Source organism: Haliaeetus albicilla, chromosome 2, assembly GCF_947461875.1.
Source record: "Haliaeetus albicilla chromosome 2, bHalAlb1.1, whole genome shotgun sequence".
NCBI lineage: Eukaryota > Metazoa > Chordata > Aves > Accipitriformes > Accipitridae > Haliaeetus > Haliaeetus albicilla.
Window position 1 is genome coordinate 40,041,287 of NC_091484.1, and position 26,049 is coordinate 40,067,335.

The 26,049-nt window shown below is 39.9% G+C and overlaps 1 protein-coding gene across 7 annotated transcripts in view; it reads right to left on the reverse strand.

The window, feature by feature from the left end:
* Positions 1 to 24,333, reverse strand: part of KCNH8 (potassium voltage-gated channel subfamily H member 8) — a 207,173-nt gene extending 182,840 nt beyond the window's left edge. For 5 of the 7 annotated variants that reach the window (XM_069772019.1, XM_069772010.1, XM_069771991.1 and 2 more), the window contains exon 1: positions 23,974 to 24,332. In XM_069772019.1, the coding sequence (XP_069628120.1) occupies positions 23,974 to 24,049 (76 nt within the window). In that variant the 5' untranslated portion in view covers positions 24,050 to 24,332. Of the gene's footprint in view, positions 1 to 23,762; positions 23,945 to 23,973 lie in introns of those variants that run through there. The other 2 variants (XM_069772025.1, XM_069772032.1) reach the window with 2 other exon arrangements.
* Between the last annotated feature and the right edge of the window lie 1,716 nt (positions 24,334 to 26,049).

Consider the following 26,049-nt stretch of genomic DNA (forward strand, 5'->3'; position numbering starts at 1 on the left):
GGATGGCAAACAAGGCTTATAGTATTAACTGTTTAAAAAAAATAAATAGGTATTTTCTCCCACTGCCTTGCAAATAGAAATCTGACTTTAAGGTTCACCATTCAGGGTTTAATACGTATTTTTCTGACTGCACATGGGCATAGGAGTTTTTGACATATTTCTGTCTGAACAATAAGCTATTGCTGAGCTGCAGTGTCCTGTGGATACTTATGTTTCTTCAGAGGTTTTAAAGGATAAGATTTAAATAAATGTGAACTTCTGAAATTTGTCCCCATGAAATAACTACTTCCTTCACAATTCAAAAGATATTTTTCTTTGTAAGATTATGTAAAACCTTATTTTTATGTGTTTTAAAGACCTTTTTGGTGAAATCTTAAAGAACGTATTAAGACAAAGTGTTCCAATGTCACCATTCATATGATTTGTACACAAACACTTAAAAGAGTGGGCTTGGACAACTTATATAGCTCAAAAGAAGAGAAGAACCTAAGTCCCAGCCTGTGATAAGCTGAGAGTCAGCAGGGTTGAGTATGCTTCTTTATCAGCAAGTAACCAATTAAGTTCTTCCAAAGCAAGAATGGTCGATGTGGTAACTGAACAACAGCTGGACTGGCAGCCAGCTGTGCAGGTGGAAACCATGTGGGTCACAGAGAAGGCATTTGTAATCCTGCTCTTCACTGCCCATGTACACCCATTCTCTATGCAAAAGTGAAAAAGGCATCATAAATACGGAAGGATACACTGAATAGTATGAAATAGATGTAAAAAAAGAAAATACTTTCAGAAGTCAAGGAAGGAAGAAAAAGGAAAATTAGTATTCCAGGGACAGGCCTTCTAATAGGTCCATCATAGTAGGGTTTCTCTACATTGAGTTTCTGAAAGAGTAATATTTATGCATTTTCAGCTTAAGCCTTGACAGTCTTCAGCAAATAAAAGGCTCTGGTCTTCCATTTATTTATTTCACAGATCTATCCCATCTATCCATCACTCTGACTCCTACAAAGGGAGTGTGGAGCATTCACACAAAGAAAGATTGTAGCTGGCTGTATGAGGTAGAAAGAAAGAAAACATAAGTCCTGCAACTTTATAAGTTGAATGAAGTAGCTAGAAGAAAAAAAGAAAAAAAAGAACGAACGGTCATGGTGACAGAATAGTTTGTTTCTTTTTGTGATGTTTTAAAAAATTACTTTGCATTCAGAAAGAATGGATAAATCCAATTAGGAAAAATGTACAAGCAGACAATAAAAGAATATTTGAGGCACAAAATGGTAAGAAGTAGCAGTAACACCAGGGATAAAATTTGAAAAGAACATGGAAATAAACCCTCTTTTACAACCTGGTTCTGTTTCAACTGATTTGGTAATGATAACTGGAGACTATGTAGCTACAGTAGAAACCATAAAGCTTCTCAAAGCACAGCTGGCATCAGAACTGAGAAACCCAAAATTTCTGTTTAGCTGAAGTTGCATAAACAATATTATATCTTCATTATTGCTCTGTGGATGATATATAGCAACAGCTGTAATTGCACAGCTTCGCAAACAGGCAGTACTATTTCAGAAGTCACTGGAACTTAGCACAACCTTACTGCTCAGCTAAACAGGGATTGGACTTGAGGCCTATTGACAATTTTCTAATATTATGTTGGTGACATTGGCCACCCACTCCAAGACAGCTTGGAAAGCATAGGTTTAAGCAGGGTAAAAAGGATTTTTTTTTTTTTTTTTGAGTTTTGACAGTTTAATTGAAATATCTGAAAGAATATTCATTCACAGCAGTAACCAAAAGATAAAAAATTACTTACTTACTTGTGTTCTATTTAAATTATAGCAATGCTAATGGATTTGGGAAAGAAATAATTTCTTAGTAATAGGGAATAGGAGCTAATATTTGCAGGGCATTGTACATCTTCAAAATGTTTTAAAAGCATTAAATATTCTTCAGACCCCCCTTGCAAGTTAGGTGTACATGATATCTCACTTCAAGGATGGAAGAAAATTAATTACTTAGCCTTATATCAATAAGTGCCCCAAGACCCAGAATGAAGGTATAAATTAGATCGTCCAACCTGCTGGCATTTTACTCAAACCTAGAACTACCAGATATCTGAATTTCCACTCAGATTTGTCGTCTTATCCCACCCAGGCTTCTTACTTGGTAAGAATTTCAGCATTTTCCACATTTGTCTGCAATACGTATCCCATGGACTTACTTCTGAAGGAGCAGATCATAGAATTATAGAATGGTTTGGGTTGGAAGGGACCGTGAAGATCATCTAGTTCCAACCCCCCTGCCATGGGCAGGGACACCTTCCACTAGCCCAGGTTGCTCAAAGCCCCATCCAACCTGGCCTTGACCACTTCCAGGGATGGGGCAGCCACAACCTCTCTGGGCAACCTGTTCCGGTGCCTCACCACCCTTACGGTGAAGAACTTATTCCTTACATCTAATCTAAATCTACCCTCTTTCAGTTTAAAGCCATTACCCCTTGTCCTATTGCTACCTGCCCTTGTAAAAAGTCCCTCTCCAGCTTTCTTGTAGGCCCCCCCTTTAGGTACTGGAAGGCTGTGACAAGATCTCCCTGGAGCCTTCTCTTCTCCAGGCTGAACAACCCCAATTCTCTCAGCCTGTCTTTATAGGAGAGGTGTTCCAGCCCCCTGATCATCTTCATGGCCCTTCTCTGAACTCGCTCCAACATGTCCATGTCCTTCTTATGTTGGGGCCCCAGAACCAAACACGGTACTCCAGGTGGGGTCTCACGAGAGTGGAGCAGAGGGGCAGAATCACCTCCCTCAACCTGCTGGTCACGCTTCTTTTGATGCAGCCCAGGATATGGTTGGCTTTCTGGGCTGCAAACACACATTGCCAGGTCATGTTGACCTTCTTGTCAACCAAGATGCCCATGTCCTTCTCCTCAGGGCTGCTCTCAATCCATTCGCCTCCCAAGCCTGTATTTGTTCTTGGGATTGCACCCATGGGCAGGACCTTGCACTTGGCCTTGTTGAACTTCAAGAGGCTTGCACGGGCCCATCTCTCAAGCCTGTCAAGGTGCCCCCAGATGGCATAGCTTCCCTCCAGCTTGTTGACCTCACCACACGTCTTGGTGTCATCGGCAAACTTGCTCAGGGTGCACTCAATCCCACTGTCCATGTTGCCGACAAAGATGTTAAACAGTGTCGGTCCCAATACCGACCCCTGAGGAATGCCACTCATCACTGCTCTCCACTTGGACACCGAGCCTTTGACCACAACTCTTGGAGTGCGACCATCCAGCCAACTCCTTATCCACCGAGTAGTCCATCTGTCAAATCCATGTCTCTCCAATTTGGAGACAAGGATGTCATGCAGTACAGTGGCAAGTGTTTTACACAAGTCCAGATGACTAGCAGGACCATGGGACATCCAGAAATCATGGACAAAGCCTTTTCTGATGGACAGACCATCCATGTAACATGTGGATTACCACTTTCAAAAACATGATGTCTCCTGTGCGTATTACTGTGGTCTCATTGGACTTACCTTGATATGTTGCGACAGGACGTCACGCACAGTCTTGCCGCTGCTTCCTGCCATTCGGGGCCTGGTGAGCACCTGCCATACCAGGTCTCCATGCCCACTCTGTCTCCCTTGCTGATCATATGGATATGGCAGGTCACTTTGATTATTGCAACACATCCAGGGCATGTGAAACACGCTACTGATATCATACAGTGCTCACACATACAGGTTTTGTCTAAATTAAAGGATGCATAGGAGACCTATTCAGAGCACACCTCAGTCTTTAAGGCAAATTCATTAGCAAGAGACATGATGTAAGTTAGTGCAAATTAAAGTAATAATAACATTACAAAACACAGACATCAAATACTTCCTGTGAATGTACTGGCCATGTATTTTCACAATATAAAATGAAACACCTGCACAGCTGCAAGCAATATCAAGAGAGATGAGGATGACATTCCCATAGAAAATATTCTAGCTGGGAAAGATCTTACCTGTGGAGCTACATTTTCAGCTCTCTTACCTTTTCAAAGGCTGGGCTTGCAAGTTCCTGAGGAACAGTGATGGAGAGCGTGCAGTGACAAGCAGGTGGTATTTCAAAATTGACAGGGCTCACTCTGAAAAGGCATACGCTTTTGTGGGTTCTCAGTGCTCCTTCTCTTTTTCTGGGAAAAGAGGTTTCTTTCCCGATTAATACTATGCAAAGCATTGTTACAGGACTGCTCTGTTCCACTGTAATCTCCCAACAGCCTGTAGGATTATGAACTAACATGAGGTAAATGGTAAACAACAACCAAATCACTCTTGACCCACTTACATTTCCTTGTAACCTACAGTGTACAGCTTCCTGTGTACATCTGTCTCTACATCTATTCTATTTAACTATCTCTACATTGAAAGACAAGGCTAATTCTTGGGGTTTAATTTTCAATTTAGCTTCATTAAAAACTGAATCAAGTTCAGACCTACTGCAAAATCAGTGCAACCCTGTGCAATACTGTCCCCATTTTTAATTTAGCCAACAGCTTTCAATACGTTGCTCTGCAGATGCAAACTTCTGGTGGTGATAAATATAATAGATTTAATATTTTTTATTTATAATAGATATAAATATAGTAGATTTAAGTTCAAATATCAATACTAACTCGGTTTGTCTGAAACAGCATGTTACCTTTAAACTGCTTCAAATTGTACCACTGCAGCAGTTAGAACTTGCTGTAAAATTGAGGGGGGGGGATAATTTTTTTTATAAAAATAGATCAATATTCTTCAATGACTTAACTTCACAACCACCCTCCTGTATGGCCATCTAGTCACAGGGAGAAAAGACCACTTATGCCCCCTTTTGTCCCATCAAATTTCAGGCATTTATTCCTTACTTCCCTGCTCTAATCATTGGAGAGAAGGACACATTTCAGATGGTGAAAACACCATGTAGAGCTGCCTGTCCCTTTCTCATGTCTGGCAATCCATTTAGGAAGTGCGTTCATAATAAAGACACTGAAACATTTGGTCCTCCAGAAGTTTCAAATTTTAATTTAAAATTGACTTCACTCCTTAGACTTATCTGAAAATTACAGGTGGATATTCAAAAGAATGAAGTCACTTTCAAAAAATAATGCACTTACAAGTTGTAAATTGCATGCTGACTTATCAGAGATGGATGATTATCTATAAACTAATTTTGTATCTGTGTTTTGAGAACTGTCAGGACGGTTTGTTCCTTATTACCCAATTTCCACACATGGAAGTATAAATACAGGCCAAGCTAACCAAACTCTCCTATCTTTACTCCCCATTAATAAAGCTCTGGTGTTCTACAATCATTGATTTTGAAGGAAAAATTGGAAACCACATCCTTATAATATCAACAAGTATTTTTGTGATGCTGATTTTTACGTTAGAAATGCTTGATAAAACTACAGAGTTTTTTCCTAACAGTGGATAAAACTATTTTAAAATACTTAATGGTATACAAGGTGGTTCAGTTTATGCAGAAACTACTTTGATAGCATTTTTAACATTGCATAGAACAGAGACTGTAGTAAGTACATGATGGTTTAACACCCAGATAAAATCATTATTTTAGGAAGAAACGTTTTTCATGGGCATAAATCACCAAAGACTGCATGATTGATTAGAAGTATCTTGCAATGTGCAATTCATTAGTCATTAGATTAATAATTATTTTAGTATTTTAAAAAAATACAAGCAGGAACCAGACTATGATCCCCATCACTAAACCACTTAATTTCATACTCCTCAAGTATACTATTAGGCAAAAAGAAAAAACCATCCAGCAATACTAAAGGCATTAAATAACTAACTATATAGTCCAATCATGGTTTAAGTATCAGAAAATGCATCATGTGCATATTAAGACCACCACCTATATCACATGTACCTAAAAAAGCCCTCCTCATACCCAGATGGGTTAAATTTATGAATACAAATTTGGGTTCTTTCTCAAGTGTCACAGCTATCCCCAGCTGCTTCATTTTGTGTTCTAATATATCATCTAGCTCAAACTGTGTAAAAATGAATGTTGTTACATAAATCCTTAAAGTGTCATTTATTTCTAAACTGTTTGAAGCAAATAAATTATTCCAGTTAACTTAAGCAGTAATTTCTATTGATGAAATTAGCTCAAGTTCCATCTGCTTCAGGCAGATGCATGGAAAAAAATGCAAGACAAAAACCAAAGTGGCCTTGCTTTTGACCACTCTATTTTGCTCTCTGCATCAGTCCTCTTAAGAGAAAGAGGCATAATTCTGACGATGTTATATGAGATCACTCCATAAAAGCAGAAAAAACGTAACTCTTAAACATAATTAGTTCCACTATTTCCAGATGTGAGAGATTTGAAAGGAGCTATTAAGAGACTCTTATCCTAAGTTTTATGCAGTTATGAAGGGTAGCTATGCAGTCTATTTTAGACCTCTAATTAAAGTGCATCCAAGAAGCACTAAAGATTAGGAGTGCAAGATTCCCTCTGCAGTCAGAAGAGAGAAAAGCACTTTCCTGTATTCCATTCTGTAAGTAACTTAAACCAGTTAAGGAAAAAAAAAAAAATAGTGTCAAATTCACCATACCTTTCAGAGCTTCTTTCATCAGGAAAGTGAATCAAGACAATCCCTCAAAGTCTACTCCCAAATATCCCATTGACACAAAGTCCATCTTCAGGCCTTCTACTCACACTTGTGAGAGGGGCACTGACCGAGAAATTTGTTAGCTAAAAGGGAGGAAGGCAGTTCTAAGAAAAGGCTTGTATCTAAGATAAGAAGAAGTGCAACTAGCATATATGAAGCTTTTCAACTTATTCATTTCTTCCCTCACAGCAATAGATTCAGAATTACTGTATCAAGCATTTCTTTTAGCATGGTGAAGCCAAATACATCTGAACTTGGAAAGCATCAATGCAGAGTCAGTTAAATGTCTATTTCAGAGTGTTATAAAGGGTAGTACTTAAACTGCTGTGGATTTCCCATGCTTGCTGAATCTCTCAAGAAATTTTTAATCTGATGCTGCTTTTTGTAATAAAGCAAACAGAACATAAGTGAATGCGTTCCCCATGTATGTCCGATTCCCCCCCCCCCCCATCTTTTTCCTTCTCAACACTAAATCCCTTGCCTGTTTTCAGCAATATTTAATAGGGGAGAAGAGGACTGAAGGATGCTGAGATGCTATAAGCTTCATAAAACAGCCAGGAGAGAAATTATTCATGTCCCTTTTTCACAAAGCTTCAGTGTCAGCTTGACTTTATTGGATTTCAGAAAATTAATATAGGAGCTCAACTGCAAGAGGAAACAAAGCTTCATTGGTTCTTTGGCACACAAAATCACTTGTTCCCCCTTTTACATATTTGCAAGAGCTAAAGAGAGATTTTCATATCTGATACTTAACATTAAATCTTAAATGTTAGAATTTCAGCACTTTGTGAAATTAAGCAACAAAAAAATTAATTAAAAAAAAAAGAAAAGGATTATACAAAGAAACTTTCTAGATGCCCCTTTGATTTAATACCATGATCACTGCTTGTTAAAAGTGACCAGTTCAGGGCTAGGGTCTAAAGGTTCACATTTCTCATCACTGAGTTTATATTCCAGTTATGGAAAAGAACTCGGGCTAGCACTGTAGTTCCCATGAGACACCTATGAAAACTGTGTATTATTTATGGAAATAAAAACTCTCAGTACTTAAACAGTTAGCCTGGTGAACAAGGAAGCAACTGAACATCCCCACACTTCAAGGACAGCTCTCTCATACTTAGCAAAAGGAATTTTCCAACTGATCTGAGCTGAGTCAAGAACTGTCTTGGGAGAATGGCAGGTTGGGCCACTGGTGCCTAGTCTGAGTGGAAGGAACTGCAAAGGATACTGCCTTGAAGAAACAAATTAAATGAGTGCATAGGAGGTTCTGGTCTTGACAATTTAGAAAACAGGAAAAAACACCATGACACCTTAGAGTATTCACAGTAGTTATATTTTTGTTTTCATTAGACTGAAAAGAAATTCAGCTGTGCCTCAGAAAATGGAGTCAATACCAGTAAAAACCACTGTTGACTCCTCATGTGCTCCTGATGCTTCACAAAGTGTGCTAGAACACAACATAGCAATCCTGAAGTTATGAAATAACAAACATATTAATGTGATAAAATATAGAAATTAATTATTGCCAGATTTTCATTGATGTTGAGCTTGTTTGGGTTCTCTTCTTTTAGTTTTGGGTTTTCTTTTCTTTTTAAACATTTATGTAATTTTCTTTTTACTTTTGGTCTGAAAGCTGCAGTATTAGAAGAACTTTTTGGAAAGTAGAAAGTACATTCTTATAGGAATATTTTTTTCTCCTGGACATTTAAAACAATATTTACATGAAAAATTTTTGTCTTGCTGACTGAGCATTAGTGTTGTGAAAGATACATCTTGCAAGTAAAAATAGAATTCCTCTTTATAGACACACTGTTTCATCAGAGCATAGGTTGTAACAAATCCCTTTTTGTGAAAAATCCTCTTCATTTCTTCAACATCTGTGTTTGAGAACATTCCAAGATTAGAAAAAGAGAGATATTTGCTGCTTTCCATGCAAGATGACTTTCTGTGACCTAGACTATCTAGTTCTGTGCTTTGTTCTTTCAGGTTTGTCACCAGTATAATTTAAGCTAAGTTTAACATTTTCTGCTAGCCTGGTCTTGTTAGGGTATCTTTTTATGAGAGTAATTTTGGAAATACAGGGTAAGGACGGAAACACACTTCTCCTGTACAATAACCCATTCATATAAAGTTACTGTCCTACAGAAAGAATTAAGGGTGTGAAATACATCCCCCTCATGGTAGAATGTGATAGATATGGTGCAAGGGTGGCTTTTGGTTGTGGAAGTCTCATAACTGTAACTCTGGTAGTAGTTTGCACTTGTGGAAATAAGATACATCCCTCATTCTTCTACCTTCTCTATTTCTCTTCAGTTGCAATTATCAAGTCTTCTACCACTATATTTGAGCAACTGAACTACTTAGGTGCTACTAGAAATCCTGAAACTATTTTGATCATCAGACCTTTCTTTAGTAACAAATACAAAAGGCTTCTGGAAATCACAATTTAAGCTTAAAACCTGATAAAATTGTGGAATTGATCCAAAATTTCAGATAATTAAAAACTGAAGATAAATGTTTTAGTTCAGAACCACAGGAGTTTGGAGGGGGGCGGTGGTGGTGGTGGTGGTGGTGGTTTCCGTAATAACACCATATGCTTGATTGTAAGTGTAAGTGTAAATTAATTCAGGAAGCATTGGGAATTTAACAATAACAAACGTATCCCTTAGTGTGGAGTAGCAGTGCTGGCAGAAAGAAATAGAATATCTATGGATACAATTTGTTTTATTTTTGAGGATTATTCTACCTTCTTGATAATACAGAGAACAGATCTTGGCTCTTACTTCATAATGCCAGCACACAGGCCTGAATATCACATAGCTCTGTACTTCAGACCCTTTTCTGCCAGGTGCCCACACTGTATATGCAGCTGCCAGCCCTGATATTTGATCTGCTAATCACGTACTAATCTGGCACATAGGTTCCTGGAACTAGAGAGGCATCGGTGCTTCCCCGCAGCAGAACAGCATACCATGTGGTTGCACTGAGTCTGGCTGGAGAGCATTTCCCACTTTGCATCCTCAGCCCGAGACATATTCCATGTCACGTGGCCCAGGATGGCATTGTCTTATGTACCAAGTAAGATACTGGTGAGGTCTGTCAGAAAGCAAACATTCAGGTTTTTTTCACAGCCAAGGTATCAGACAGCTCACTGCAGTGTTTCACTGCCACAAACTTTGCTTGCCAAACCTGAAAAGCTATCAGGAAGCACCTGCTTTCAAGAGCAAACTATTCTGTTATATTTAGTTTATTGTGCCTTTCACAAACTCTCCCTGGAAGCCACGAATTAACTATGATAAATGAACACCAAAACATTCAAGTGCGATGCAAACTGCTACAATAGTCTGAGCATTAAAACAGATGAAATAAAATCACTGTGCTCTGCACGGCAATATGTTAAAGTTTAATAGCTAGAAAAACAACAACTATCAAACTAAGAAACACCATTACAAAGATTCTTTCTCATTAACTTCACTTTAGAAAAATATTTTCAGTAGAATAATTACTATGTACACTTTAATTAAACATCAGCAATTTGATATACTTCTGAGCATCAAAAATGTTAGGAGACAATACCTTCATGCTATAAATGTAAAAACCTGTTTCTCTCCCTTCATTCTTGCTCATCTTAGGATGTCATCCCGATGTAGAACAGAATGTGTAAAGGTGGCAGAAAGTGTCTCATAACCTTTAATTGTACCCCTGGAAGCATTTTTTTCAATGACAGTTCATATAAAATGACATACCAACCACATCAGGCTGGGGAAGAAACTGTACTGTACTTCTCCCAGTTAACTCTAACCTCTTAGCTTTACCTGTAATTATTTCACTCATCTCCCAAAACTCAGCTTAGTAAGATCTATCCATCATAGTTTGGGTCATACGGTGTTTCTATTGTTGGGCTTTCTGGCCTTTGTCTTTCTTCCTTTGAGTGGGAAGACCCTGCCTACAAAGAATTCATAAAAGGCAAATGTGTTTCAGAAAGCAGAATAAGGGTAAAAGGAATGACTACAGTTACTGATTATTTATTTATTTAGGTGGCTAATAATTCCTTGAACTTGTTTTCCTGCCTTCCTGGAAGAGACACTCCTTTTGCTACTCACTTGTCACTTGTGAGACTGTCAGTTGGACTATTTACCTGTACTTTGCACCTTACTTAAAGATGCATATAGTGGGTGTTTTTCTTTCTCCCCTCTGACTGTTGTCTGCATTGGAAGAAACCTTTGCTTTTCTCATGATTTCTGTGAGTGATCATACCTATTTATATAAAGTTCTTGCTTCAGTAATTTGTTATATTTCAGGTGAGATCGATACCACATCAGGTTATGATTATTTATGTTTAAAAAACAAATCCACAAAAGAGAAGAAATTAGTAATGTTAAAATTATTCACCACAAAAGACACAAACAGGCAGCCTGCAGCTGCCCTGACAGTTCAAGCAGCCATTCCCAGAAGACTCTCTTCAGCAGAAAGATGACTACATGAACTATTTCTCCTAAATGAAACATGCTTTATTCTGTAATTAAAGCAGGTTATCACCTGCATATATGTTTCTGTATTTATAAACACACCTGAAATACAAAGTGTTGAAAGGTCCAGATAGATAATTCCTTTTCTGAAGGTACTGTTGGGGTCAAAAGGAAGCACATCTCTAATACATAATTATTTTGTTTAGTTAGGACAAAAGTGGGGGAAAAAAAGCAATTCAGATAACTCCAACTGGATGCAGGCAACAAAGTCTCTGTGCATTTCTCCAAGAGTTACTGCTTCCGCTACCTTCTTTAATTATTAGCACTGAGTCACAATTGGAACCAAAACCCCAGGTCCCCATCTGGATCCTGCTCATAGCAGTATGAAGACAGCTCAACAGCTGCCTGTTTTATTTGTATAAGAATTATGACTAATGATTTTAAATGCCTGCAGTAATTTCCACCTGTCCATCCTGACTCTTGCTGATCACTGCTTCTGCTGCAGCAGTCAATCAGCTGTCTGGGGAAGCAGCACTGAATTGCTGTAATTCACAGCCCCATGCGTGGAGGTAAGCTGGGACTCTTCACTGCCAGGATGGAATCTGTAACTGCTCAGCAGCTGTTTGGTCAGATCTGATCCACCCCGACAGTAGGAGTGGGAAGTTCTGGGAGAGGGGCAGCACAGATGGCAAACATGAGAACCGCAGCAGACTTTCAGACATACTGTAAGCAAGTTTATGAAAAATAAGATCATGTGCTGTCCAGTCATCCATACATAAAAAACTTAAAATCAGTTAAAACAAAACAAACAAAAAACCCCCTAGTTCCTCATTCCCTTTTTAAAAGTAATCATTTATAAAGGTAGTCCTTCATAAAAAAAGTAAACTAAAAAAAAACCCAAACAAGTTGCCATAGTTAATTCTTACTGTGTTTTTTCATCAAGTCAGCTACCTAACCTACTTTTAGTTGCTTCCTTCCCCCATATCAACCAGCTAGAAGTTACAATATGATGAAACAAAGACTTTAATTGATTGGTTTTAGTGGCTAAACATTCACCAAGAAGATAACAAAGACACATTGGCCTATGACACCCAAAACTGCCAGATGGCTTTCCACCAAGTGCTAGTAGGACCACAGGTAATTTGCTTACTGAGAAGAGAGAATACAGTGCTTTTAATCCTCTCATGACTATACTCATTCATGGTAACATTTCCTTGGTCATATTCTGCACCGAAGTGAAGCTTCCCGCAGTGCTACTGCCATTTAGTTCATTCCAAAGCACTACCTGCTGCTCACTCAGCAATCCTATCAGTCAATCACTGCTTCTTCGCAGCTGCTCCCTCTTTTTCTCTTTCTTGGTCAAAGATGAGTCGTACACTTTACCACGTAAGACTACCCCTTTCCGACTACCTCTGAAAATCAGTCAACACTCCAGTTCATACTGTAAGTAAATCTTAAAAAAAACAAACAACAACAACAAAACCCCCACAATTCTGTATTTAAGGTCACTTATAATCTATTTTTTCTTAAGGTTTTTAATACATCTTAGAGAATAATAGCCTGCTTTTTCAAAATTCACGTCACTTATGCCTACTGGCTGCAGATATGAAAATAAGATAACAAATAATTATCTGTAATTGCTAATGAATTTGAAGACAAAAGTTACAGATTCAAAGGGAAAAATGACAAGCTCTTACAGGGATGTCAAAGCTATTGCAAATAGTTGGGTGCAAACCTGCACGCTACCAGAAGAAAACCTGGAAGCAGGCTTTAACCAGCACAACCTTTAGCACACCTGTAAGTGTGGAAAGGCTGAATCCTCCATCTTTGGTCTCATACTGCACTGCAGTGAGTTCACATAACTGATGTGAGGTAGCCAAGCCTACCACCCTTTTCCTTAGAGAAGGACTCAGTGTAGTATGATGTAAGAGCCATTGTCTGCCTAGTTCCAAGAATTTGTTGGTAACAGATCCATGGAGCATGCTGTGCTTTAACCACTCTCGGATGCATACTCTGCAAGGCAGTATCAGCAGAGTCACTCTCCTGATGAATTCTAAAAATCTCATATATGTCTACTTAAAAAAAAAAAAAAAAAAAAAAGAAAAAGTAAAAGTAAATCTTCCTGTAAAAATACAAAAAGGTTATAAAGAGATTCAGGATGTCTAATGCATCCTGCTTTCTATTTCCAATGCAGAAGCAGCTCTTGAGCACGATTAAGAAGATAACTTGGTCATACTGTATTGTAGCACAGCTCTGCTTCAAATAGGGACATCAAAGCCACAATATGCTTTAAAATCACAAACACTAATTTACGGTAAGACTTTGAATAGCCCCCCAAATATAGTGTCTAACTGCACTAGTGTCTCACCTTTTTCCTCCCATGCTGTCGCCCAATCACTACAGGACTGAAACAGACACAACCTATAGCTATATATTTTCCTCTGAAAATCAGTGATCCTGTTAACTTTCCTTACTCTTGGCAATTATGTAGCTCAACCTCTTCCATTAATATTTATTAACAATACTTTTCTACACTGAACTTGTAATTATTTAAATGCCTAACACATGGTTCTATAACTACAGGTTTCATGAGGTGCATGCTTCTTCCTGCTGTTCTGGAAGTGGAAAAGAGAAAATGTCAAGTCTAAACTCCTAGCCTCAAGATCTTTCAACTCAACCAGAAACAGTCCAGTTTAGTAAATGTAATGAATGCCTTATCATCTCACAAACTTAATCCATATATTCAAAAGAAAGACATAGATTAAAATATTGTGTATTTTCATTTAGATCATAAAAAAGAATCAACTTATTGCTGATACACTGTGATTATTATTGATTTATTGAAGTTCTTTTACCCACCAAAGAAGCTGTTTGATCTTCCACAAAGAAGTTTGGTTTTCCTACAAAAATATTTTTTTCTAAAACAATACAGTATTCCCATTATGTTTCTTATCATCATTAATTCCAAAATGTGATAAAAGGCACAATTTATGTAAAAAACATACTCTTCTCATCACGGGAGATATCTGACATTTAGGAAAAAAAAAAAATCAAGCTATTTGTCTTGGGACAATTTTCTCATTCTAAAAATCAAATAGATGTCAAAAGGACCAGCTTAGAGTTCTCTTTCATACATTTGGAATAAGATGTCTAGTCACGTATCATAACAAGCTGTTGAGGGAGATGAAAGGCAAAAAGAAAAGGGCACCAAAAAAAGCTGTAGCAATGAGTTTCAAGTCCATGCTGTCCAGATGAATCTTTCTGTATTTCTATAGGTTCAAACTGAAGGAAAAGCAAAATAACCCTGGCAACTTTCAACCCTTAAAAGTCCTAAGAGCTGGAACCTGGACTCCTAGCAGACATAATTAATGCCTAGAGAAAAAGTAAATTCAGTGCTGGCACACTGGAAGCTGTTTTCTCTTCAAATGGGAACAATTACAGCTTTGTATAATAATACCTCAAAACTGCCTACATCCCCCCAAAGGTAATACATCTAAATACTGACATTTAATTCTTTTACTGTAAACAAGACCTCCTGCATTATTTTTTCCTTATGGTAGGATTCAAAAGTAATGATAGATTAAATGTCTTTATTAAAGAAAATTCAAGTTAGGTTATGTCACAGTTGTTTTTCTTTCATTTCTTCTTTTAACACAAGAAAGGTCTAACCCAGACTCAATGCAGGGATGTATTTACATTTTTATTAGTGATCTATTAAAAAAAAAAAAAATTTTGTGACAACAAATTTTCTTCTTTTTTTTTCCTATTTGTTGGATCTATGAATAACTTTCTCCCTTAAAAGTTGTGTTAACTTCTTTTAAATATTTGTCAAATCCTGTGAATTCTAAAGGAGATAATTTCATGATATGTCATGTTTTCTTCTTAGAGGTATATAAATTCCTATTTCCTGAAAGACAGACATAAGTTTCTTGCTTTTCTGTTTTGTGCTTGGTACTAAGGAAAAGCTTTTGTACTTAGTGCATGAATATTTTTGGAATGTACTGGAAAAAAATAGGAAGAGCTAAGGTACTATTTGGAAAGGTCATTTAAGGCCTTGGGCCAGACTCCTCATTTATTTACCTCAATAAGATACTGGTACAATTTCAATGAGCTCAGTGGGATACATCTACAGTTACTCTAAGAAAGAGACAGACTTTAGTTGCAAAAATGTTAAAAGCTGTTGCAGGGATTTGCAAATTTCTATAACAACACAGTAAAAGTTGTAGCTGAACACTTCTGGTTTTGCTGAAGTAAAAACTTTGATTATAACAGGAATAAATTTCACATTGGCTTCACTGAATGTAGAGTTAGACCCAAAATTTTTACAATTGGGCTTTATTTTCTTTCATTTTCACTAAAAAATTTGACTTTGCATGTTGCCAGTTTGCCATTACAAAATGTTATCAAAAATCTGGGTGGTAATGGCAGTTTCTTTACTTGTATTCTTAATACTTTTCCTAATTCCTCAAAGATGGACAAACTCAGCTACAGAACCAGTTACCTCCTTCATTCCACTTGAGAGGGAACATTTTGGAAGCCTTTCAGGACAGTTCCCTTGGCTATCCTCATTACTGCTTATTTGCTTTCTTCCTTACACAGAATAAGTGTGTTCCTATCAGAGTTCACTGATCTTCATAAAGAATCAGTGCTGCTTTAAGGATAAAATACAGCAGAATTCAGAATGCTTTTTATATAATCTGATGAAAAACTTTAATGGAAAACGGTTAAACTGGCCATGAACTCTCAAAAATATGTTCTGCTGAAAAGTGTCTCTTGAAGACCCAGGGACAACTGACTGAACTTTGGTTTCTCTGAGGGATCAGAAAGCTCTAGACCTAGTCTTAACCAGCCACTGAAAACACAATAGATGACTCATGAGGAGGTGTCCTCATTTCAGCTGGGATAGAGTTAATTTTCTTTCTAGTAGCTGGTATAGTGCTCTGTTTTGGATTCAGTATGAGAAGAATGTTGATAACACACTGATGTTTTCAGTTGTTGTTGAGTAGTGTTTAGACTAAGTCAAGGATTTTTCAGCTTCTCATGCCCAGCCAGCAAGCAGGCTGGAGGGGCACAAGAAGTTGGGAGGGGACACAGCCAGGGCAGCTGACCCAAACTGGCCAAAGGGGTATTCCATACTGTGTGACATCATGCCCAGTATATAAACTGGGGGGAGTTGGCCTTGGGGGGGGATCACTGCTCAGGAAACTGACCATCGGTCACCAGGTGGTGAGCAATTGCATTGTGCATCACTTGTTTTCTATATTCCAATCCTTTTATTATTATTAATGTCATTTTATTATTATTATTATAATTATTAGTGTCTTCCTTTCTGTTCTATTAAACTGTTCTTATCTCATCCCACGAGCTTTACCTTTTTCCTTCTGATTCTCTCCTCCATCCCATTGGGTGTGGGGCGTGTGTGAGTGAGCGGCTGCGTGGTGCTTAGTTACCAGCTGGGGTTAAACCACGACAAGAGGGGAAAAAAACCCCCGACAACAAACAATCCACCCTTCCTTGAAAAGGGGCAAATCATTGCAACATCATAAGATAGCAGACCACATTTCTTAAAACAAGTCCTGCATCTAAGATCAACAGGGAAGATGAGGTGTTTCTTGTAACGCGATTGTCTTCAGCTGTCCTTGAAATGATTGACAGCCCAGCATTAAGCTTTAGGGATGCTCAGAAGATATTTAATGTCAAGTTCAATGTTGAATATGTGAGTATTTTAAGAACAACACCTGTTCCAAAGCCTTTGAATGCTGTTATCAGTCCTGGAAAACAGAAGGAGCCAGAAGCACTTGGCAAGAGAAACTCCAAAAGAAGACTTTTCTTACTGTTGAGGAAGTCTCTCCTGTCTGCAGTTTGAGAATGCTTTGTTTGTTTCTTTATCCGTCCCCGTCCCCCCCCTTTTTTTTCCTTCTTTCTTATTTACTTATTTTTAGATTGACTACGGAGGAAACAACATTACTTTGGGAGCAAGTTGTTCCTTACATGCACTTTACTTCTAGTCACTTTAACACAAGGTAAGGTGAGCTAGCTTGCGAAAATGCAGAACTGGTGTAGCAATTGCCCGTGTTCACCTTTTCTAATACATGCAACTTCTCTTTCAAAAATACATCACGTCAGAATAGTACTAACAGTAGTGAATGCTCTGTAAACCCATACCTTTCCTGTCTTATTGTAATATATTCATGCTTATCTATTTGCTTACACTTCTACATACACTTCTACATGTGCTCGAGGCAGTGGTTTTGTTGTATTTCTATTGTTGTGTTGCTCTGAACAATACTCTGAGCACATTTTCTTTGCATCCAAAAAGACTGGGAATGTGTATAAAATTACTACCTGCATAAACAAAATAAAAATAGGAGAAAATAGAAGTTGAATGTATAAATGCAATGATAACAGTAAGATAAATCTGTTTTCAGAGTAAACCTATTTACTCACTGAAATGTTATCAGAGAAGAAAATAGTATCATACATTTGGAGAAGAAAAAAAGAGTAGGTTTACAGAACATCTCTAGTGGGATTCCTGATAATCATCTAAGATTTAGAAATCCTCTAAAGAGTTTTTTCTGTAATCCATTGACAAAGTATACATTCATTCAAATACATGTCACTTCAAATACACAGATTTGTTTTGATCACTGCACTGAGTATCAGGTTTCTAAGGCTCACATATAAAGTTCTACCCAGAAACAATATTGAGGATAATATTCTCATATTATTCAGAAAAAAAACCCCTAACCCTTATTTAATGACTCTTTTCCACTCTTAAATTTCAAATGTTCATCTTGAATTCAAATACAGAGTTTAGTTCTGAAATAACGTGTGTTACTAGTCTAACATCACATTTTGAGCATTAACCTGGAACCTAAGAATTAAAAGTGGTGTGGTTAATGAATTAAATAGCCTTCTGAATGGATACACTGCAGTATTATCATTCTAACTTCTTTCTGTCTAGCAAAAAGTAAGAACACCACCTGACAATTCGAACACATCAGTATTTTCTCTAGCAATAACACTCTCTGAACAAAACATACAGTAATGACAATTTTTCATGATTTTAAGGAATAATCTGATGATTGGATATTAAAAATGGCACCTGCATGCTTTTTTTTTCTGTTTTTTTTTTTTTGTTTGAATCAGATCCTTAGGACCAGAACTCAAGAATTAAGAAATGTAGTCTTAAGATGCCTCTGACCCCCTCCAATTCTGTGTCTTTCAGTTCCAACTTCAGCTCAAGTTAGAATCAGAAGTTACTATACCTGCTGAAAGCAAAGATCACCCAAATAAAACAATCTTAAATTATGAAGTTCTATTCCCCCAACAATTGTGCTGAAAGAAGAGGAAAAGATTTTTCAAGTAGCTGCTTAATTTAGCCTCTCAGTTACTTCCAGCGAAGAGCAACAGCACAACACAGATTCCAACATCTGACCCCTGGTTTATATTCAAAATCACATTTGCCTTTTTTTTAGTAACAGAGCTACAGCGAGCTGCAACACATGCCATGTCTTACACAGACAAGTACAGAAATGAAAGCGTTTGCTTTCTTTGTGCTCTGAGCTGAGAACAAGCAAGATTTTTTCCTGTGTTGATGGTATACTTTTGCAGTGAAAAATACATGATTCATTCAAAACAACACATTATTTACTTATCCAAGGATATAAGCAAAAGGGCAAAACAAGCCTGCAAAACAGAAGACCAACTATATACCTATCTTTGGAACTTTCCCTCTGGCCAACTGACTTCATCTCTATGACAAAGCAGTAGACGACCTTCACTGCACCTCCACCCCTTCAGAGGGAGGGCGTGACAGACCACCAGCTTTCCCGCTGTCACTGCTTGGAAGTGTCTTTGATGTTGATCAGTGCTTATCATAGCTTGAGTCTTTCACCCTTCTTTGGTCACAGGCTTTTGTCTTTAGGAGGTGGGCCATTCTGATCCTGGAGTATGGTCAATAACGTCCTCCCCCCGGGAAGCTCAGCTGTTGTTTCCCTACACCTGACACTGCTGCAATTCCTTGAGCCCATTTGAGGGGAGAAACACTGAGTAGCATCAGTAGCCAAGAAGTACTCTGCTGCTTTTGAAGTTTTTATGATAACCATGTTATGATTAAGCAGCACATTGACTAGTCTAGAGAGGACAAGATTCAACCGGAATGAGACACAGAATTTGACAGCAAAGTTGCAGAAAGTGTTAATGCATTGGCTCAACCTAGCACAGACCTCACCAGTTTGTCTATGAGACAGAAAAGTGAGTGATGGGGGCGGCTGGGGGGCAGCGGGGGAGGAATCTGCCCCTGCAATCTGGGAAGATCACTGTATACAAAGGCTTTCAGTTCTATACCAACTGCTGATTATGCAAAAGAGACAACCTTGTTCTACCCACGATGCCAGTGGAAGTAAGCATTTCAAATGTGATGTCCACGTATATCTGTATGTTCTCATCAGATACATTTCAATCACCCCTTAAGGGTAACTAAAGCAACTGGAAAACTGAATCCAATCTTCTGTTGGTAAGGACCAACAAAAAAAAAAAAAAGAAAAAAGTTATGAAAATTGCTGCTTAGGTACAAAATTCTGTCTGTTAATACTTGCGCAAGTTTTTAATTGGAAAAACATATCTGAATGTAGAAGTTGTTCTACAAACAGAGAATTATCACTATTGACAGTGAGCAAGACGGAATTAACTCAGCTTGATCTTCAGATTAAACTGATCATACAAGATTGTTAATAAACATGTGGAAGTACACACTTAATTTGGAAACTGATCACATTTGGTAGACACAAGAGATAATTATAGAACTTCAGTTGTCATTTTATAGTATAACTATATGCAAAATTGTTGCACTTTTTCCATACAAATTAATGAGGTCATTTGCTGAATCTCTGTTAGCTTTGCTCTCTAAGAAATTATCACAAATTCTCAGAAACAACCACCTCTGGTGTGGATTTAATCTATTTAAATAAATAAACAGTAAATACAGAATATTTATTTATTTATTTTTACATTATATATATGAAAGCAATATAACATAATTTCCTACCATGCAACCATTTCTGAATACTTCACCTAACCTAAATAGGGATGAGTAGAAAAAAAAAAGCTTGAAGTGAAATAACCCACTTCAGACATTTAGTTTCATAATATTTGGGGGGTAATTATAGGCTTATATTTGAAATATTTTCACACTTGAAAATAATATTTTGTCTTGAAAATCTGACACCACCACCCCCCCAAACCCACAAAAACAAAAACCCCAGACCACAACCTACTCATTTGAAAATGCATATATTTGTTTTCTGAATGAGCGATAACCACATAAACACACTGCAAACAGAGGGGGGCAAAAAGTCTTTGGATGACCTGGTGCTTAGTTATCAGGGGGATAAAAAGCCCTTTGAGAAAGCGTTGACTTAAACTACGATGTCAGGAACACAAAAGACAGTTCAGAGTTGTAAGAAGGTGAAGGTATAATAGCACATAGGGAGATCCAAGAGCTCTGTCATGGAAATCCAGAGAGGCAAACCCTTAATGCTGTTCTTCCACATATGCAACACAGGTAATGGGAAGTTTGCAGGAGATCTCTGGGATCTCCCGCACAGCTAGGAGTCACCCCAATATTAATCTCATTCATTTTGTTCGGCATATATTCCCTGGTTTCATATGTAAATAATATGTATGTGTAACATATATACAACAATACAAAATATCTACTGTGAGAATTCTGAGCAGCTAAAGTAACAGTCAAGCAGTTGTTATCTATGCTTTTTTGAGACATGAAGTTTTTTCATAATGTGATTTATAATTGCTAATTAGACATAAATCATTGCAATAGTAAAATTAAAATACTTATGTGAATGAATTTTTTAAAAGTTCTGTGCAAAGCAAAGCATATTTTCTAATATTATCTGGAATCCCTTCTTGCACTCTTGCCCAGAATTAGAATTATCCCTTTTCTGGATTAAAGATGCATTGGTGGATTAGTCTATCACTGATGACAACATAATATATCCTTCCCAGAGGCTTAAAATGAAAGGAGGTCTGTTGACTACAGACTATGTTAAAACAACAACCAAAAAAGCAGCCCTTTGACACAAACCCGTATTTTAACATTTAAATATCATCATGTGTGAAGTCAAAGTAGTTTGTGAAACATAGCTTCAGGTTCAGTACCATGTATCAGTTCTAGTCCTTTCACAGACTGTATCACCTATAAAACCAGTAAGACATGGGACTCATTCCTGCAAGGGTTAGCCATCAGTATTACTTCTAGCTTTAGCCACCTGAACAACCTCAGGAATACCGCCTGGACAATTTAAACTAAAACAAAATTTGCTTTAATATTTCTACTTGATGCTCAGATATGTATACACATTTTACAAAATTGTACTTCTTTATCTGAAATTTTTTTGGGGGGTCAGTTAAAGAAGCAGTAATTTTATATTTGAATTTAGCATTTTTAAAGGAAAAATATGTTGTATCAAGGCAACAAAGGAGATGGGCTATTTCTGAAGATTTTAAATTGAGCTATGATGCGGATTCATATACATAGCTTTGTTCCAGACAACATTAAGTTGGTTCATCATTTTACTCTTAACACTCTCAAAGAGAAGTTATGCTATTCTGTAAATTAAGAGACATGCTACCAGTTTTCCATGGAATTGTACCACCCTCTGAAGTTTTATTAGATGTAAGACTACATAGTTCTTAAAAAGTCTTCCCTTGTGAACTTCTGGGAATATTTCACTTGCTGATAATCATACAACGATGACTTCTAGAATAGGCCTGTTTAATATTTAAGCCAAATTCTGAAACACTAATTAAAAATAAAAATTCCACTGCCTGTAATAAAATGTAATGTGCTGTATTTTCTGGAGATACTCAAATACTTAATTATATTCTTTTTCAATTACATCCCAGGAAAAAGTAGATGAGTTGTTAGCATTAGAGATTTCAAAGTAAGACACTGGGGTCTGTTTCCTCTTGTTTAAGATTTGCCCAGTTGACTTCATGAAGGTTAGTGGAATTATTGGTTTAAAAAAGTAGCTACATTTGGCTACAGAATTCAGCTAAGCATAAACTTTCTACCACACTTGTCTGTTGGTGTCACTGAGAACACAGGGATTCAACATTTTTCTAGTGTTTATTTAATGAAAGACCTCACGTCATCACTAATGTTGCTTGCTAAACTGCATCATTGAAGAATGATATAGAATTTTTGAAATGTTCGTGTGTAGAGCTCGCAGGCTGTGTGCTCCATCCTTTAAAAGGAAGCCATGGTAAAGGGGGAGGGTCCTGAGCACAAAGCAGGGAAGAACTGCTTTTCTGGCAGATGACAGTATCAGCAACGAAACTCTTATTAGAGCTGCATGCCTCAATATGCAGTAAATAATACCCATACGCTTTACAGAAACAAAAGGGTGGATGGTGGGGGAAAAGGACTTTGAGTTCTGCGGTTGAAGGAATTTAAAGGTACATCTAAGTAGTCTTAAAAGGGATTGCTTTATAATGAAGTATCAGTTACATACAGCCCTGAATCACAATTAGCTACATATCCTCAGAGTAGCAGAGCAGTTATAATGCAGTTCTGTGCTTGTCTGCAATTGATCCCAATGACTATATAATTTTCTTGACATTTTACTACTTACTGGTTTGGTAATCACGGTTCAGTTGTCTTAATCACACAGTAACTGAACCATTGAGAAAATGCCAATAGATACATAATCAAGAAGATACCAAACCCACTACATTACGACATTTTCCTTCAAGAAACAGCTGACAGCAACTCAAATCTGAGTTTGTTTTTCCTCCGCATTGGATGTCTGGATTTTTTTCGAGGGAATTAAAGGGAAGGGGGTTCATTTTGGCCCAAATCTGCTCTCTCCCCGCTCCTTTTATTTTCTTTACTATGTGCGAGCCCCATTAGAGAAGAAGCAAAACTCAAAGGCACGGCCAACTCCTAACGCACAGCCGCAGGGGAGCAAGCCAACTTCCCGCACGGGAGCCGGCTCCGGGCGTTAAGGCAGCGCCTCGCCAGGGCAGCCGCCGACGGGGGCCGAGGCGGGCGCCGCGGGAGGAGCCGCGCGCGGCGGGGAGCGGAGCCGGCAGCGGGGAGCGGAGCCGGCAGCGGGGAGCGGAGCCCCGCACCGCCCCGCACCGCCCCGCCCCGCCCCGCCGGGACCCGCGCGGGGCCGGGCCCCGTCCATGGTGCTGCAGCCGGACGCCGCTGCCAGCGGGGCGCTGCCGCTGAAGGGCCCTTCCTTCCTTCCTTCCTTCCTTCTTCCTTCCTCCCTCCACCGACAGCCTGCAACTGCCGCTGCCACTGCTGAGCCCGACCTACAGGAATTCAGCTTTTAGGGAAATTTAATAGCGGGGCTGGGGGTAATACAGAAAAAAAAAAAAATCCCCAAACCTCCTGCCGAAGCCCTGGCCAGGCTCTGGAGCCTGCCTTTCCCTCGCATCTCTCGGCTGGCAGGGGCGCGGGGCGGGAGGGAAGCCCCAGCCCCAGCCCAGCCCAGCGCACAACTTTCCTGCAGATGTCGTGGCTGTAGCGGCAGCCCGGCTGGCCGTGGCCCCGGCCCTCCCGGAGCCCCCGCGCGGGGGGTCGGGAGGAGAGGGGACACGGCACCCTCCTCACCTGCACAGCTGTGGAGAAGCCGGACGGGAGAGCGGGAGAGGCTGGGAGCTCCCTCGCCTCCCCCTCCTCATTGCCGGCTCCTGGTACCAAGGAAACCCCCGGAGGGCGGAGGGGAGGGAAGAGGAGGCTCCCCCCGCACGCACGGTACCCCCCGCGCATCCCCTGCTTCGGGCGCTCGGAGCCGACGCCCGCTGCCCCAGCCCGGACTCACGTGTGCCGTCAAACCGGGTGGCGATGGTGTCGAGGAAGGTGTTCTGGGGTGCCAGTAATCCCTTCATAACCGGCATTTTTCCAGCGCGATGCGAGGTTCCCCATCAAAGTTTGCCTGGGAGGGTGGTTCGAGAAGAAAGTGCAGAGGGCGCCCGGGGGAAGGGAGGGAGGGAGGGAGGAGGCGGAGGGACGGAAGGCTGGGGGGGGAGGAGGAGGAGGAGGAGGATGGAGATGGGGACGGGGATGCCGCCGCGCCGCCTCCGGCGCCGGGAGCCCCCCGCTCGTCAGCCCCGGCACCGCAGAGCGCTCCCGCTCCCGCCCCCGCCGCCGCCCGCGGCGCCGCGCACAGGTGCGGACCCACCGCCCGGGGACGCCGCGGGCCCCGGCCGGCAGCGCCCGCGCCCCCCGCCACGGAAACGGGGGCCGGGGGGGGGACACGGGGACGGCGCCGGCAGAGAGGGGCGGTGAGGGAGGACGGGTGCGGGGAGGGCGGGGAGTCGGGAAGGGGAACCTTTATCTACCTGCGGCTGGAGCGGGGCGGGAGCGGCACGGGAACCAGCGGCCGCCCCCGGGGCTGCCGGACCCTCCTCCGCCCCCCAGCCTGGCCTGACCCGACCCGACCCGACCCGTCCAGCTCTCAGCTCCGGCGCGTAAGAAGTTCCCTCGGCTCGAGGCGTATTAGCTCACACGCACCCTGTTTTGGCAGTAACAGTTTTGCCGGGCAAAGCGCGGGATCTTACTTTGCTGAGAGGGGAAACACTGCTGACGCGTACAGCAGGCGGCCCTGCGGGCGTTCACCGGAGAGGGAGACTAGAAGATGGAGAATGCTCCATCAGGTGTGTGCTCTCACGCGTTATGTGCATGTCGAGGCTATTTTCTTTACTTGTTTAAGGGGTAGGCATCTTCAGCTTCCTTGCGAGTATTTCCTAGATCATTTTTTAGAAATCCCTCCCAGAAAAATCCCTGGAAGAGACAAACTATTTCTTTTGCCAATGAAAGAGAGAATCGAGACTTAGATCCTAGTCCAGGAGATCTAATGTGTAAATTAAAAAAAAAAAAAAAGCAGGCATACAAGCTGCTCCCACATTGGGATGAGTAACTTGCTCAGGCTGGTACCGTCTCTCTTTAAATGCTGCCAGATAATGCCCCATGGCACAGTCATTTCACTTTCTGTAGCAGCAATGGCAAACCTTCTCCATGCTCTTTCAGGACTAAAAGACACTGGATAAAAGAAGCGTGAGTACACTCCCTAATCTACAAAGCCACTGCACATTATGGAGGGGAAGCCTGTTGGTCTCTTGCTATTTTACAGTATTGCTATATTTATTTCTTGCTATTTCCCATTTATTTGGGGTTCTCCCTTTCTCCAGATGGATAGAGGGCTTTGATCCCCTCTCCCATGGAGAAAGGCTCCAGGAGGGAGAAAAAGGGTCTTTCTTTACAACAGATAATTAAAAGGAAAATAAACAAACCCAAAACCTCAGAAAATGCTGATGCATAGGTTTTATAGCACAATATAAAGTCTACCCACGATAACCCCACCTTGGCTCTGAAGAACAAAGCAGTATTTTACTGAGATCATGAATCTATCTAATTCTCCTTGTACTGGAAGCCTGTACAAAGTAGTTGATATAGAGCTGCCAGCTCAGTTTTCAGAAGTGGCATGTGAAAAGGGAGACTGCCTTACGGTCACTGTTACTTTGGAAGTCTCCAAGATCTCACAGTACTATCAGTTTCTTAGTTAGCTCATAAACTTCAGATTCATGGCAGGCTTCTACCTTCATTGGGAATCACTAGCCTTGTCCTTAAAATGGACAATTTTTAATACTGAATGACAGCAATTATTAATTTTTTTTCAAAATTATTCTCACATCTTCCAGTTCAATATAAGCAGAACCCCAAAATTGATTTCTCTTGATCGTTTTCCATTTAGTCTCACTGGCAGGTATCACACTTGTAGCTAGGTTTGGTGCTACAGCATGTCCCTACTGGTGGAACACAGAAAATCCTGTTGCAACGCTTGCAAAATCCAGAAGAGCACAATCAGATTTTCACTTCTGTCAAAGCGCTCAGCAAC